Consider the following 18,359-nt stretch of genomic DNA (forward strand, 5'->3'; position numbering starts at 1 on the left):
AATATGGCATTATATACAGGAAGAAGTCCATGCTTCTAAAATGGCACCCTGTTGAGATTTTAGCTCTACATTAAGTTGCACAATCTAGTATGATACCCAGGCAAACGACAACTTCTTGTACAAAAAAATATTACTGTGGAGGTGTGAAAAGAATAAGTCTCAATTTCACACAACACTGGAAAATATTTCCTAACTGACTAGTAAGAGAGGAGGGACTTGGAGAATGTCTAGCACATCTTATAGAGACTCCAGAAAATTAATCTCCATTTAGGAGAACTGAAGGATCCATAAAGTAAAATTGACATTATACGTCCCATAACAACATTTAAATATAAGCCTTAAAAAATCACAATCATACATAAACCTGTTAAAACAAAATTCTCCAATTTTTGAAAGCAGACAAAACTTGACAATAGCATAGCAATAAAACTGTCTGGTATGCAATAAAATATGTCAGCCATGGACAGAAACAAGAAAAGAAGAGACATAACTAGGAAAAATATTAGTCAACAGAAATAGATTGAGAAATAGTAGAGATGACAGAATTAACAGGATAGACCTTAGAAACATTTAATGAGGGGGAGAGATGTTAAGATATAAAAAGGGCCAACAGAACTTGTAAAATAACTCATTTTCTGAGATTAAAAACTTACTGGTGTGGTTTGACACTACAGACAAATAAAATAATCTCAAAGACATAGCATTAGAAATTATACAAACTGAAGCATGTGTATTTTTAAAAGATTTATAAGTAGTTAAGAGAGCCTCAGTAACCTGCAGGAAAGTATCAGGTGATCTAATATATGTTAAAATTGGGGTCCCAGACTACAGTCAAAGTGAAAGAATAAATTATAAAATCAGCTAGAGAAAAGCATCTAGTCACTTACAAAGAAAATCTCATTAGAATAACAGCAGATTTCTCAGCAGAAACCTTACAGGCCAGAAAAGAATGATATAAAATATTCAAAGTTTTGAAAGAAAATGCATACATACATACATACATATATATATATATATATAGTGTGTACATATATATAATATAGAAATATAGAAATTCTACAGGCCAAAAATTCTATATTTAACAAGATTAAGCTTCACAAATTAAGGAGAAATAAAGTTTTTCCCAAACAAGCAAATACCGAGGGAATTCATCACCACTAAACTGGTCCTATAAGAAATGCTTTGGGCCTGGCATGTTGGATCATGCTTGTAATCCCAGCACTTTGGGAGGTTGAGGCAGATGGATTGCTTTGAGCCCAGGAGTTTGAGAACAGCCTGGGCAACATGACAAAACCCAATCTGTATACCAAAAAAATACAAAAACTCGCTGGTGTGTTGGCATGTGTCTGTAGTCTCAGCTTTTTGGGAAGCTGAGGTGGGAAGATGGCTTGAGTTAAGGATGTGGAGATTACAGTGAGCTGAGGTCATGCCACTGCACTCTAGCCTGGGTGACAGAGCTGGATCTGAAAAAGAAAAGGAAAAAAACAAAAAGAAAAGAAAAGAAAGGAAAAGAAAAAGAGAAGAGGAGAGGAGAGGAGAGGAGGGAAGTGGAGGGGAAGGGAGGGGATAAAAGATAAGCTCAAAAAAATTCGAAACTCAAGTGATAGTCACCATTATGAAAACACACAAAAGTACAAACTCACTGATATGGTTTGGATGTTTTATCCCTTCAAATATCAGTTTGAAATGTAATCCCCCAGTGTTGAAGGTGAGGCCTGGTAAGAAGTGTTTGGATCATGGGTGCAGATCCCTCATGAATGACTCGGTGCCCTCCTTACAGCAGTAATGAATGAGTTCTTGTGCTGAGTTCACATGAGAACTGGCTGTTTAAAAGAGTTCTGCTTTCTTACCAAATGATATGCCTGCTCCCCCACTTCACCTTCTGCCATGAGTGGAAGCTTTCTGAAGCTCTCATTAGAAGCAATGCCTTAGCAAAGAGCTTGACTGCATTGTGTCCATGCCCTGGGCATTTATGGAAGGTTGAACTTAAAGAGTGATGTCTTAGAGTATTTGGCAGAACAAATTTCTAAGCAACAAAGCATTCAAGAAATGATGTGGCTACTTCTAACAACCTATAATCAGATATTGGGGCAAAGAAATGAGTTAAAGGTGGAACTTATATTTAAAAAAGAAGCAAAGTGTAAAAATTTGTAAAATTCACAAACTGTCTTTGTGATAGAAAAGGAAAGGGTGTTTTCAAGACAGAAATACAAGCAGGTTGTGGACCAATCACTTACTAGACAGATTAGCATGACTAAAAGGGGGCCAAGTGTTAACAACCAAGACAATGGAAAAAAGCCCTTGAAGCCATTTCAGAAATCTTTGGGAAAGACCCTCCCATCACAGGCCCAGAGACCTAGGAGGAAAGAATGGTTTTAGAAGCCAGACCCAGGAACCTGCTCTTCTGCTCAGCCTCAAGACGCTGCTGCTCACATCCTGGCCACTCCAGCTCCAGCCTCAGCTCAAAGGCCCCAAGTACAGTTTGGGATGTCACTGTGGACATTGCAAGGCATAAGCCTTGCCAGGTTCTATGTGCTGTTTAGTCTGCAGGCTTACAGAATACAAGACTGAAGGAGGCTTGGCCGCTCCACATAGATTTCAGAGTATGTATGAGAAAGGCAGGGTGCCCAGGCAGAAACCTGCTGCAGGACTGAAGCCCCTGCAGAGAGACTCTAGTAGGGCAGTGCCAATGGGAAATGTGGGATTGAAGCACTCACACTGAGTCCTCACTGGGCACTACCTAGTGGAACTGTGGGACTAGGACCACTGTGCTCCAGATCTCAGCATGGTACAGCCACCAACAGCTTGACACCTCAGCATGGAAAAGCAGCAGGCATTAGACTCAAATCAGTGACAGAAGCCATGGGGGCTCCACCCTGAAAAGCCACAGTAGTGGGGATGACTAATGCCTTGGGACCCCACCCCCTTTTTTTAGTGTGCCTAGGATGAGAGAGATGGAATCAAGGGACATTATTTTGGAGCTTTGAGATTTAATGTTGACACTGCTAGGTTTTAGATTCGCATGGGGCACGTCGCCCCTTTATTTTGGCTGTTTTCTCCATCTTGGAATGGAAATGTCTACCCAATGCCTGTACCACCGTAGTATCTTGGGAGTAATAACATGTTTTTGAACTCACAAGCTCATAAGTGAAGGCAACATACCTTAAGTCTCAAATTAAATTTTGGACCTTGGACTTTTTATTGAATTAATGCTGGAATAAGTTAAGATTTGGGGGGACTATTGGGAAGGGATGATTGTATTTTGCAATATAAAACATACATGAGATTTGGTGGCCAGTGGCACAATGATATGGTTTGGATGTTTTGTCCCCTCAATATTTCATGTTGAAGTATAATCCCTGATATTGGAGGTGGGGCCTGATGGGAGGTGTTTTGGTCATGGGAATGGATTCCCCATAAATGACTTTGTGCCCACTTCATAATAAACAGTGAGTTCTCACTCTGAGTTCAGATTAAAAGCGTGGCACCCACCCACTGCTGCTTTCTCACCATGTGGTAAGCCTGCTTCCCCTTCACCTTCAGCCATGAGTGGAAGCTTCCTGAGGCCCTCAGCAGAAGCAATGCTGGTACCATGCATGTATAGCCTGTCAGAAGTCAAGTCAGGAATGCAATGTCATTCACAACAGCCACAAAATGAATGAGGATACTGAAGAAATACCACTAACCAGGGAGGTGCAAGATCTCTTCACTGAGAATTACAAAACACTGCTCAAAGAAACCAGAGATGATACAAACAAATAGAAAAAGATACTATGCTCATAGATAGGAAGAATTAATATTGTCAAAATGACCACGCTGCCCAAAGCAATTTACAGATTCAGTGCCATTCCTATCAAACTACCAATGGCATTCTTCACAGAACAAGAAAACATTATTTTAAAATTTATATGGAACCAAAAAAAAAAAAAAAAAAAAAAAGAGAGAGAGCCTGAATAGCCAAGGCAATCCTAAACAAAAAGAACAAAGCAGGAGGCATCAAGCTACCTGACTTCAAATTATACTACAGGTCTACAGTAACCAAATCAGCATGGTATTGGTACAAAAATAGATACATAGGCCTGCAACCATCTGATCTTCAACAAAGCTGACAAAAACAAGCAATGGGGAAAGGATTCCCTATTCAATAAATGGTTCTGGAATAACTGGCTAGCCGTATGCAGATCGAAACTGGGCCCCTCCTATACAGAAATCAGCACAAGATGGATTAAAGACTGAAATGTAAAACCCGATTTATTAAAACCATGGAAGACAATGGAGGCAATACCATTCTGGACACAGGAACTGGCGAAGGTTTCATGAGGAAGATGCCAAAACCAATTGCAACAAAGGCAAAAATTGACAAATGGGGTCTACTGAAACTAAAGAGCTTCTGCACAGCAAAAGGAACTAGTAGCACAGTAAACAAACAACCTACAAAATGGGAAAAAATATTTGCAAACTATGCATGTGGCAAGAGTCTAATATTCAGCATTTGTAAGTAACTTAAACAAATTTACAAGAAAAAAAACCGATCCCATTAAAAAGAGGGCAAAGGATATGAACAGACACTTTTCAAAAGAAGATAAACATGCAGTCAGCAGCATATTTTAAAAGCTCAATATCACTGATCATTAGATAAATGCAAATCAAAATCACAATGAGATACCATCTTGCACCAGTCAGGATGGTTAGTATTAAAAAGAAAAAATAACAGATGCTGGCAAGGTTGCAGAGAAAAGGGAACATTTATACATTGTTGATGGGATTGTAAATTAATTCAATCACTGTGGAAAGTAGTGTGATGATTCATCAAAGAGCTAAAAACAAAACTACTATTTGACCCTGCAATCCCATTACTGGCTATATATCCAAAGGAACATACACCATTCTATCACAAAGACACATGCATGTGTATGTTCATTGCAGCACATTACTCACAATAGCAAAGGCATGGAATCAGCCTAAGTGTTCATTAATGGTAGACTAGATTTTTTAAAATATGGCACATATACACCATGGAATACTATGCAGCCACAGAAAAGAATTAGATCATGTCTTTTGCAGGAACATGGATGGAGCTGGAGGTCATTTTCCTTAGGAAACTAACACAGGAACAGAAAACAAAATCCACGTGTTATCACTTATAAGTGGAAACTAAATGATGAGAACACATGGACACAAAGAGGGGAACAAGGACACTGAGGCCACACTGTGGTAGAGGGGGGAGGAGGGAGAGGATCAGAAAAAAATAATGATTGAGTACTAGTACTAGGCTTAGTACCAGGGTGATGAAATGATCTGTACAACCAACCCTCATGACATAAGTTTATCTGTAAAACAAACCTGCACATGTACCACTCAGCCTAAAATAAAAGATTTTCTTAATAAAGAAAATAACTATTTGCCCATTAAAAATAAAATAAAACAACATAAACATAGAAAACAACTGTATGCCAATTAAAAATAACATAAAAAAGAAACAATAGGGAAAGATAACTTTTTTCAATAAATATTGTTGAGAAAACGGTATGTTCACAGGCAGAAGAATTAAATTGGACCCTTACCTCACATCATATACAAAAAACAACAAAAAATGAATTAAAGATATAAATGTAAGGCCTTAAGGCATAAAACTATAAGAGAAAACATACAAATCTTCTTGATGTTGATCTAGGCAATAAATGTTTGGATATGGCACTAAAAGCATATGCAATAAAAGCAAAAATAGAAAAACGAGATTGCATCAAATGTAAAAGTTTTTGCATTGCTGTAAAACAATCAACAGAGTGAGAAAGCAACCTACAGAATTGTATAAAATATCTGTAAACCACATATCTGATAAGGCATTGTTATCCCAAGTATATAAAAAACTGAAACAACTCAATAGTAAAATAATACATATTAAAAATAATGAGCAAAATACATGAACAGACTTAAATACATTTATCAAACAAAGGCATGGAAATAAACAAAAAGTATATGAAAGGACGCTCAACATGACTAATCTCAGGGAAATACAATCAAAACCACAATGATATACCACTTCACATCTCTTAGAATGCCTATTATCAAAAATGTAAAAGACAACAAGCGTTGGCAAGATTATGAAGAAAAACAAATCCTTGCATATTGTTGGTAGAAACGTAAATTTGTACAGACATTGTGGAAAACAGTATGAAGGTTCCTCAACAATTACCTTATGATCTAGCAATTTGACTTCTGGGTACATATCCAAAGGAAATGAAATCAGTATGTTGAAGAGATATGTGCACTCCTGTGTTTACTGCAGCATTATTCACAATAGCTAATATATAGAAACAAATGTATATCAACAGATGAGGGGATAAAGAAGATCTGATATATGCTAAGAGACAGATCTATCTGTCTGTCTAAGTAGATATATAAATAAACACAGATACACAGACAGACAGATAGAAAGATACAATACTATTTAGCCTTTCAGACAAAGGAAATCCTGCCATTTGTGACAACATCAAAGAACTTGGAGAACATCATGCTAAGTGGAATAAGCCAAATGCAGAAAGACAAAAATGGCATGATTTATATGTGTAATATAAAAATGTCAGGGTCATAGGAACAGGGAATAGAATGGTGGTTACCAGGAGTTATGGGGAGGAGGATACATAAGATAAATAAGTGTGGAAGATCTAATGTACAACAATGTGACTATAGTTAACAATATTGTGTCACTAAAAACTGCTAAGATAGTAGCTCGTAAGTGTTCTTCCACCACCACACACAAATAGTAACTATATGAAGTGAGGATATGTTAATTAGCTTGCTTGTGGTGAATATTTCACTGTATATACACATGTCAAGTTGTATATGATTCTCTTTGTCTTAGGATGGTGTTACATCTTGATTAGCCAATTGTGAGTCAAAAATATTGTAAGCTGAGAATGCATTTAATACCCCAATAAACAGACAGTAAAGTTGAAAAACCCTAAATTGAACCATTACAAGTTAGGGACCATCTGTACCGTCAATATATACAATTTTAAATTATCCACTATACCTTAATAAAGTCGTGGTGTGGGAGAGAAGCTGCTGTAAAAGCAGAAAACAGTAAGTATAAGGATATGAGTACAATGACTTCAATTTTTTTTTCAAATTTTGGTTGTTAACATTAGTACTAACAATAAAAATAACAAAAAGAAAATAGGAAATTCCTTCCGATCCTTCATGTCTCAACACAGTCTTTCTAAATTATAAAGGCTTCTGTGATTACCCTAGATAGGCCTATGCATTCTCTTTCCCATAACTTTCCCAGCTTATATACATACCCACTTCCTTTGTTGCTCTTATCACACTGGGCCATGACTATCTTTCTAAGTATACTGTTAGAGCCCTGAGCAAAAATTGTGCCATTTTTCCTTGAATGGTTAAAACTTAGCACCATATCTAACATGAAGCAAAAACTCAATAAATGTTAGTTGAAAGAACAAATAGAATGCAAGATTTACTCAATAATTACTGCTGATATTTACCTGATTCGCAGAGATAGCTTGATCTCTTGGTTGGTCTTCCATCCCAATCAGCATTTGTCTCCTTCTACATAATTCACAACAGCAAAACAAATAGATCCATAAAAAAAATTTTTAGGACTCAAACATCAACTATTATTTCTATATTTATAGTACAGAAATTTAAGATTTTGAGAATTTCTCTTTAATGTTAATTTATAAGAAATGCATGTTTTTATTATGTTATTAATAGGTATTAATATGTACTATATGTATAATATGTATTAATATGTTATTAACATGTATTATATTACAAGTATTATTTATAGAATTCAAAGCTCATAGTTGTATCAAAAGTTGTACTTAAAACCACCTACACATTTGGTAATTTGCTGAGACTTTGGGATTTAGCATATAGTCGTACTTTCATCTAACACATCTAAGATTTAATACGGATGGTAATCTAAGATTTAATATGAATGGCAATGTCATTAGTGCACACGTTACCCTAAAAAGGCCAGTAATAAAATTTAGATACTGTTTTTAAAGGAGTTTTTTTTAAATTAAGGGCATAGTCTTTATAATATTTTGGCCAATATGATGCCCAATGTCAAAGCTGCTAAAAGTTTTGTGACTCTTAGCATATTTAATGTGGCTATTGATACAGTAGAACAGTGAACTAAGCCTGATGTACATTTGTCAAATGTTTATTATAAAACTGCACTACAGAAAAGCCCATTGTGGTAAACATACTACATTTTAGGAGTTATACATAATTTAGTGTCCCAATTATTATGCATTCTAGGAGATGGAAAATGATGTCACTTTCTACCCTAGTTATGAAGAATTCTTTTAAAAATAATTTAGTAAATTTCTAGTTTATTGAAATCTATTTCAAACCACATTAACTCCCTAGGGCAGTTGAGCTAGTTAATACTATACTAATAATTAAACAAAGGATACATATTTGATTCCTATAACAAGTTGGCAACCCACAGAGAAAATCTATTTCATGTACAAAACCTATACCCAGAATCTTTGCTGGTATCTCTCAAACAGCAGGTAACTGATCTCTGGTCAAAAAGTACTAAATCATTACTGTACAAGCCCAGTCAACGAAGTCCAACTTTATACCTCCTCTAAAAGCTGCAGATATGTACCATGAACTAACATCTTGTAGCTTACATTTAAGCAGACTGTTCAAGGGCTATTAAAATGTTATTACTGTACGACTAATTTCAGGGAATAAAGTTGTTTTGTATGGTTACATAAATCATGACATTTTATACTAGTTATGACCATAAGATCATATCCCTTTTATTGTGTTTGTATTTGAGGTAAAAGAACTGTTACATACCTCTTCTTTTGAAGGATCCAAAAATGCCTGTGAAACTCTGGAAGAATTTCTTGTGGGTGATATCTGAGCTGAAATAATTGAACCTTGGCCTGAAATATTTACACCTCCTAGAGAAAGAAGAGATAACTTTAAATATGAGAAGCTGATACTGCTGGGACAAGGGTTAATATTAATTACGGCATTACTCCAACATTCTCCCTGCTCAGCTGCCACAGTGACTAGAATTGACACAATCAGGGATTTATTTGAGTCAAGGAAATTCTCCAAAAATAACATGACTTTTTTGATGTTTACTGCCTACAAATTTCCAGTGGTTCTCATTGCCTTCAAAGACAAGCCTGAAATCCTTATGTAATGCTTTATGCCAGCTTAATCTTCTGCTATAACCACAGCCCACTGCTAGAATTAACTGTTTGCATTTCAGTAATTAGGCAATGAAAAATCATTTGGATAGTGAAATAAACAAAGCTGTGATTTAGGAAGATTGTTTCATAGAAAAATGTATAGTGGGTTAACAAGAGGAAGATAAAATTGGAGGAAGGTTACTGCAATAGTGAAGAATGGAGAAAACAAGGGTAGGAGCAACGGAAATGGAAAAAAGTGAAGATCAAAATAAATTAAGGAAGTAGAGTAGACAGAAAGTGTGAACTTTCAGGTGCAAAATATAAGAGGAAGAGTCCAAGGCAACTTAGATTTTGTGCCTGGGTGAAATAAAAGGGTCAGGAAAAGAATGATTATTGAGCTTCGTATTAAATTTGAGGTGATCCTTAGCCACTGGAGGAAGATGTCTCATGTTTTCCGTATGCATATGTCAGATATGCATGTGAGTATATTCAGTGACTTGCATAAACATAACAAGGCACACAGATATTGGGTAATGAATATTTCATTTAAAGAGAAATGGGAAACAAAATGTATCATTTGTTAGAAATTAATGGCAGTGAAATATGGAAACAATCTTGGGGATAGTTCTCTGTATTCCAGTCTCCTGAAGCCAGTATGCCAGCATCTTTATCTGTAAGTACAAATGGCCACAGCAGGGACCCTATCTTTTCCACACTTTGCAAATTCCAAAAGGCACACTCATCCAGCAATCACTCAAATATATGGGCTAATTACAATATCTATATTCATAAAAAATTTATATCAGCCTTAATTTTTTTAGAATAAGCATATTTTATAGTCAGATAAAACAACTTAAAATATATAATAAAACTGTAACTGCATACTTAATAACAGAAAAATTATAACTATTGTGTATTTTCTTACCTTTATCATCGAAAATAATTGAGTTTTTAGATACCATCCCATCTCTCTACATGGTACCACATTAAAGAGAAAAAATTACATTAGTAACTGTACTTCCAAAAAAGACTCTGCCTTCTATCAATTAACCAATGAATACAGATGTTTTCCCTCTTTTATCTTGTAACTCATAAAAACTGTTTAGGTACAATACATATCGTCAACCTCCTAGGATACCTTTCATATAATCTCAAATTTAACTAGTCCAAAATTGAGTTCAATATGTAGTAATGTATAAACCTACTTCCCCAATCTTCCCTATTTTGCCTAAAGGCATGGTAATACTTGTATGGTTGGTTCTAAAAACTTTAGACTCATTCAGTTTGTCTCAGAAAAATCCAATCTAATCCATTCACACGCAGTCCAAACCAGTGTAATGTTTATTAAAAACACTGTTTAGAATCAAACTAAAATTCATCATTCCAGGATAATTTTATTGGAATAGTATTTTTCTGTGTCTGTTGCCTCACTAGACAATGAGTCTTTTAGAGGAACAATTATGTCTTATTCTTCTTTTTATCTTGTATTACCCAACTTCTTATATTTATCTTACGCTACCCAATTATTGTTTTCCTTCATTCTAGCTTAGTACAACACCTGGTCAATAGTATATGATCAATAAATGCAAGCTGTCATTATTAATATTACTGCCAAATATTTGTTTGGGTTATTTTCTGCTAAAATCCATAGTGCGTTTAGCACGAAGCTAACTCAACACTTTAAAGCCAGGAAAATGGATCAGGTTTCATGAATAAAACTCAATATCCCTGAACAATCAGTACTATGCTGCTGGAGGAGAGAGTTCATAGAAATAAAAGTTAAGTAGATAAATTAATAAATACAACACCAAACTGTAAAGCATAATTGTATACCTTTTGATTTATACCATTATCCTGTACATCTGCCTGATAAACAACAGAAGTTGAGTTTTTTTTCGTAAAATTATTTGAACTATTTTGATGAGCAGCATTTGCTGTATGTCCTAAAAGTAAAAAAAGAGAGAGAAACTCTATAGTTGTTTTTTTAGCAACTTTAGGGAAGTACAATCAAAGTACAATAAATTGTACCTATTTAATTATCTAGTTGACTTTGAAATACGTATCCAACCCTGAAACCATCACTGCATTCAAGATAACATTTCTATTATCCGTGGAAGTTTTCTCATGAAACTTTGTAATGTATCCATCTCTCTGTTCTCATACTCCAATAACACTGATATATACCACTAACTCTAGATTAGTTTGCACTTTCTAGAATTTCATATTTCTAGCTTCTTTCACTTATCACAACATTGTTGCATATATCAGTGGTATTGTTTTTCTTTTTTATTTCTGAGAAGAATTCTATTGTATGGCTATGCTATAATTTATTATCCACTTACCTGTTGATGGACATTTGGATTGTTTCCAGTTTTTATAAATAAATTAAATATTTATTTATTTTACTTGTTTGTATTATTTTATTATAAATAAATATAAATTTTATTTTATTATAAATAAAATTTATAAATAATAAATTTCTATGAACTTTCACGTACAGGTCGTGTGTGAACACATTTTTTTCATTTTTACTGGGTAAATACCTAGTAGCTGAATGACTGGTCACATGGTAAAAACAGGTTTAACTTAAATAAAAAGCCAAACCAGTTTTTCAAAGTGGTTGTACCATTTTACATATCAATCAGCAGTGCATCAGAGTTTCAGTTCTTTCACATCCTTGCCAAAACTTAGTAAGCAGAAAAATGAAGATCAAAGTAAAATTTTTAAAAAACATAAAAAAAGAGAGAAAGAATGAAATAAAAAACTGGCTCATTAAGATATTTAGTAAATAATAAGCTGAAAACAAATAAGGCCACAAATCAGCAAAATAGAATCTACAAATAATTACTAAATGAAATAATAAAGAACTACATGAAAAATGTATGCCAATAAATTTGAAAATATATACAAGGAACAAATTATCTGAAAAATCCAAATGATCATGTCTCATCACAAATAAATAGATAATATGAAGAGTCCTGTAGCAAAGAAATTGAATACGAGGTTTAAACCTTTCCACAAAAAAGCTCCAGACTCAAGAGACTTCACCTGTGAATTGTGCTAAATATTTAAGCAAGAAATTATGCTAATTCTACACAAACTCCCCCAGGAAATTGAAGAAGAGTGAACATTTTCTATCTTATACTTTGACATCAGAATCACTTTGATACAAAATATCATTACAAGGCATTATAATAAATTAAAAATTTGTTCAACTCCCCCATGAGCAAACATGCAAAAATTACAAACAAAACAAATAATAAATATCGTGAATAATATATAATATAATATATAACAATATTATTAATAATATACTGACCATTAGGTTAATATTATAGTAATCATAATTATATAATATAGTAAATTATAATTTTTATAACTATAATTATAAATATCTTATATATCATATACTATAAAGTAATATAAATATATATGAATATATATTTATGCATAATATAATTTTAATAAATATAAGTATGTTTAAATATTATGTTAATAATATTACATATTATAATATGTAATAAAGATAATGCATTATGAATAAGTAGGGTTTATCCAAGGAATGAAGAAAATCAAAAGTAATTTGATTCATTCAAAAATCAAAGTAATATATAATATAAAGAGAAAAAAGGAGCAGATTCATGTGATTATGTCAAAGACACAGAAAAAATATGATACAATTCAACACTCATTCATGATAAAACTTAGTGAACTAAGGAAAAAGGGGATGTCTTTTTCTAACAAAGGCTATGTTTAAATATCTAGAGCTAATATCCTAATTCATATGTATCACCTTCCCTTATGTTTTAGAACAATATTAAGATATACACAATCACTATTGCTGTTCAACATTGTACTGGACAGAGAGAAATAAAGGAAAAGTGAATCCCAACAAAATCACAGCAAGGTATTTTATAAAAGTTGGCAAGCTGTTTTTAAAATCTGTATAGAAATGCAAAGGCTCTAGAATAACCAGGTCAACCTAGTATAACAACTAACATTGGATAACTCAAACTACTGAATTTCAAAACTTATTATAAAGCCACAATAATGAAGAAAATTGAGGTATTTGCATAAAGACAGATAAATACATCAATAGAATGGAAGAGAATGTTTAGAAATAGGCCCAGCTATTGATGATCACTTTATATTTGCAAAGTTGCCAAAGCAACTAGATTTGTACAAGATAAGCTAGGATCTTCCTGTCTTCTCAGGTAGCAAGGAAGCTATCAACAACCACTAGGGTTATGCCAAAAATACCTCCAGAGTTATAACAAAGGCGCTTCCACTGGCCAGAGGTGTTACAACATGAAGACAATGAAGATGAAGACCTAAACCATGATCCATTTTCACTTAATAAATAGTAAATACATTACATTTTCTCTTCCTATGACTTTTTCAATTTAATAACACTATAGTTTATTGTAAGATTATAGTATATAATACAGATAACATACATAATATGTGTTACTCGACAGTTTATGTTTTCAGTAAGGTCAACGGTGGGCTGTTAGTAAGTTTCTGGGGAGTCAAAAGTTAAATGTAATTTTTTTTACTGTGCAGTGGGTCCGTGCTTCAACTCTCACCCCTTGATGTTCAAACATCAACTGTACTTCTAGTCATTCTATACATAATCACCCAAACATGGAAACAATCCAAAATTTCAAATTTCTTTCAATTTAGGAATGAAAAAAACGAACTCTGGTGCATCCATACAATGGAAAGGAGCAAACCATTGACACATGCTATAACTTGAATGAATTTCAGAGGTATTATGCTGAGTAAAAGAAGATATTTTTATAAAGTTACATAATGTATGATTCCATTTATATGACATTCTCCAACAGAAAATGAACTATAGTCAGGAGAACATATTACTATTTGATAATAATCCCAGAGGTAACATAACTAATAATACCAGAGGTAATTTGGGAGTATTAGTTGGGGGAAGGAGGGTGTGACTGCAAATAAACAAATAAACAACATGAGGGAGATTTTTGGAATGCTGGACTGTTCTACATGTGATTGTGACAGTGGTTACACAAATCTGTACATGTGTTTATACATGTAATTGTAAAAATGTTCCGTTTTGCTTTAGGGTAATTTAAAAACCAAAATAAATGCCTTGAGATCTTTTCTAGGAATGAAAAAAATACACAGACAAGCTAAGAAGCTGGAGCAGGAAATTCACTTTGAACTCTGCTTGGAGAATCACCAGCTCCAAAACCGCGTGGGGCAAATTTCTCTTAAAGAGTATAGAGGATGTGACACTGCACAGAGTTTACACTCATTACTCAATGATGAAATGGAAACCAGGAAGACCTGATTATGGTGAATGGGAAAGAGGAGCACCTCTAAAAACATATGATGACCTGTGATGGCACTACTGTGTATTTTTAAAATTCACAAAAAGACTACAATGACTCACATACCCTTCATTGAGACTGGAGAGTAGATATACATAACCTGCTCCACCCAATTCTGATATGAATCACATTACTTTACATTTCATCTTTTAATAGGATATTTCTCCCAACCATGCTTAATTAAATTTACAGGTCTGTTCTCCAGACAATTGTCACAATAAACTGGTATCGCAGTGAGGCTAAAAACAGTATTTTCCATTGACCATCCTTTCCTGAAATGTCACTGAGATTCTTTGACAACAGTAAGATCAGTCTGGGATGCATTCAACACTAGATTTTTACAGGATCACTTTGCTTGAGATAACTGCTTTAGAAATTAATAATTCAGTTTGTTGTCTACATGCAGTATAAGATGTAGAGCTGGTATTGCCATAAATTTGCCGGTTGTAAATAATCCTTTGGTATGTTGTAAAAGCTGAACTTTAAAAATGGTACCCATGAACTTTGGAGTTAAATTAACTGAACCTCAGTGATTCTGAGGCAGAAAGACATCCTAGGCTAAGACATCCAACATTTCTGATTCTTGATGAAAACTAAGCAAATTGCATACTCGGGAAGAAAAGATTTTAAACAGTATTTCTTTTATTTTTTAACCAATAAGGCCAAGAAATTTAACATTTATATGTTAATTTTTCTTTGAAATTTAATAATGGGAGATTAGTTACACTGTTCAACTTTTGAACAGTCATACTCTGGTAATATATTTTTGGAGGATTTTTATATTGTAATTTGGGCTTATAGTCTTTCAGTGAGCTCTAATGAACAACATGAAGCGACATAAGTTAAAAGATAATAAAGTGATGTTACAGTAAAAGCCACAGTGAATCTGGAGTAAATGTACTTAATTTCTGACATATTTCAGCGTTTTCTGAGATTATTTTGAGCAAAAATATTTTCTACAAGTTGGTAGGCATGCTGTGTTATATATTTAATAGTAACAGAACCTTCATTTAATTTTCTAAAATAATAATATAATGTCAGGTTCAAAACAGTAAATCAATTATCTAGTTATCAAATTCTAAAACTAATAAAGGCCACATAGCTCTTGATAAGCATCACTCAAAATCAGTCATTTGACAAAAAGAAAACAGAGGATTTGTCTGCATTTAAGTGAAAGAAGTTGTTTAAAAAAACTGTCTTACCACAAATTATTGTTTAGTATCTAGTGTTTCTTGTCACAATATTCACTTACCACGTGTTTCTCTATTCTGGTCTTCAGCAGGATAAACTAACATTATATCTTCAGAAGTCTTCTTTTTATTATTTGGAGAAGCTTAAAGAAACATAATAAAATATTTATTTTTACTTATGATGATGACAGAATTACCCAAGACAGACTACTGATCCTTTTATGCCCAAGAGGAGCTGAACTATATGCTAGTCTGTATGTGGGATTGTGAGAGAAATTGGAGAAGATAGAGAGATATGAAATGGGAGAAAAGACAATTCTTGACATATTATCCCTTAATATTAAAAGATACACTTGGAAGGATAGAATGTTTTTCTAGCAGAAAAGGAAATCTGCACCTGGCTCAATTGAAACATGTCAATATCCATCTGGGTGCATAACAACATAGTGGCTGGGCTGAAGACTCAGTAGTCCACAGTGACTGTTGTAATTCTTGGATATGCCTTGCTGTCTGGCATAAGCAAATGCACATATATATTCCCTTCTTTGTGATAAATGTAATTATAGTTTTGCTTTCCTAACTATTAGGGTGGCAAAAGTTACTCACCGCATGTGTGCTCAAGGGGCTGTTGTTAGAGATGTAAACTATGAGAGTGATCTGTTTCCCCATTCACTGATCACTGAGCAAATTCTTCTGATATTACCTTTCTTTTACATTGTCCCACTAAAAATTGTCTACTTGTTGGAAGATAACAACATTACAATAGTGGTATAATTCAATTTAATTTGTGCCATGGATATTCTTTCTATTCCGTCACTTTGATAATATAAACTAAACTCATTTACATACTACTTCTTCAACAGTGTATTTAAATAACAAATGTTTAAGCTACTTAAATTCTTCCACCATATGAGAAAGTTAATGAAGAGGTAGGAATTTTTATAGTTACTGAAGTGATTTCATATATGAGGCATGATATTGCTGTCTTTGCCTCAATGAACTAAGTAGATCGAATTAATCAATTTAGCAAACATGTACTTAGTGTATATGCTTTGAATGATGTTCTATTGAATACAAAGGTGGGAGTTTACTATTATAAACGATTAAGACAGCGGTAAGTATGTAATAAGTGAATTAAAAGTGGTGTAAACTACTTGAGAGATAACCTTCCAGTTAGGGTTATCAACAATGACTTTTTGGCATGTAATTTACAGTGCGGCTTAAGTAACTGTAGGATTTTGATAAATGGAGATAGTAATCAGATCACTCTAAATTGAGAAAAATTGGATACAGAGAGGCAGAGAAGTCGGAAAAGTAACATGTGTTTTAGGAATGATCAGTAGTCTAATTTGACTAAACAACAAAATAAATTAAGTTCTTACTATATACTAGAATTTTTACACTCTTTATAGGAATTATCTAGGAGTATTATCTTTGTTTTCAGATAACAAAACTGGCTTAGGGAAGTTAAGTAATTTACAAGCCATAACATTGCTAGAAAATGATAAAACAGGATTGGACTTCTACAATCCAGTTTCAGAGCCTGTGCATATCACCACTAGATCATAGCTGCCATCTTCAAGGATGTAGTGTAAAATAAAGTTAAAAAGTCAGGTAAAGACTGAACTCCAGATGCTGATAAATGCGTGCTGAAGCAGCCTGAGCTTCATTTAATCGATAATAGTTTTAAGGGTAGAGGAAGAAACCATCAGAACAGAGTTTTAAATGTAACAAGCAAGGGTACAAAATGGATTTGAGGCAGGTAAAAAGAAGACTTAACAGAGGCTAGTTGGTAATCTACTGGAGTGACACAGGAAAGCTCTGACCTAGAAATGGGATTGATGAGATACTATGATGATAGCTGCATGGAAAATAATCAGTTTCTTTCCTGATACTACACAGTCAAAGATAGTTAAAACAAGTCTACATTTTGCATTCTGGCCATGAAATTTTATCTAGTATCAGAAAACAAAAACCCATTGTAATTTTATAATGTTATAAATAAAGGAAGCTGGTAGAGGCTGGGCAAAACAAAGCCATTCCTCCTTTTAAACTTTCTTCATTTTTTCTTTCTTCATTTATTTCTTCCTTCTTTTTTTCCTAATTCTGTATCGCTTCCCATTCTTACTGGTTGGCAACATAATAGAACACCATGTTGGTATATAATAGCAGTATCTTAGATACAAGTTTGTATCATTTTAGTAGTTATTTTAAATATAGGGAGGTTAGTTACAAATGCAGTATAGGCAAGTCTGTGTCCTCAGCCAATTGATGAGATTGTTACAATTTGTTATCATTGTTACATATATGCCTACTTTTTAACTTGAACTGTAACATAGAAATACCTAGAACAGTGTCTGGCACAAAAGGAGTAGCAAGTGTAAGTACACAGAGTATTACACAAGGATTTTTACATAGATACGCATTTCCTACTTAGCTACATCATCTTTTAATGTTCTCACATTCACCACGTGTTCCATCTCGACCTCTGTATTTAAACGTATTTTTTCCCATATCTTCTCCTTTAAAGCCAGTATCTTGCATTTTTTGTAAATGATAAGCCATTTTTTTCTCTAGAAGATCTTGTTTCTACAATATTAAAGAAAATATACTGGTTA

At 33.7% G+C, this 18,359-nt stretch overlaps 1 protein-coding gene across 1 annotated transcript in view; it reads right to left on the reverse strand.

Annotated features, from left to right (window-relative positions):
- Positions 1–18,359, reverse strand: part of FSIP2 (fibrous sheath interacting protein 2) — a 96,206-nt gene that overhangs the window by 60,175 nt on the left and 17,672 nt on the right. The window contains 6 exon segments of the mRNA XM_012000866.1: positions 7,509–7,572; positions 8,842–8,948; positions 10,111–10,156; positions 11,019–11,128; positions 15,804–15,884; positions 18,210–18,330. Of these exon segments, the coding sequence (XP_011856256.1) occupies positions 7,509–7,572; positions 8,842–8,948; positions 10,111–10,156; positions 11,019–11,128; positions 15,804–15,884; positions 18,210–18,330 (529 nt within the window).

The sequence above is a fragment of the Mandrillus leucophaeus genome, unplaced genomic scaffold (assembly GCF_000951045.1).
Source record: "Mandrillus leucophaeus isolate KB7577 unplaced genomic scaffold, Mleu.le_1.0 Scaffold640, whole genome shotgun sequence".
NCBI lineage: Eukaryota > Metazoa > Chordata > Mammalia > Primates > Cercopithecidae > Mandrillus > Mandrillus leucophaeus.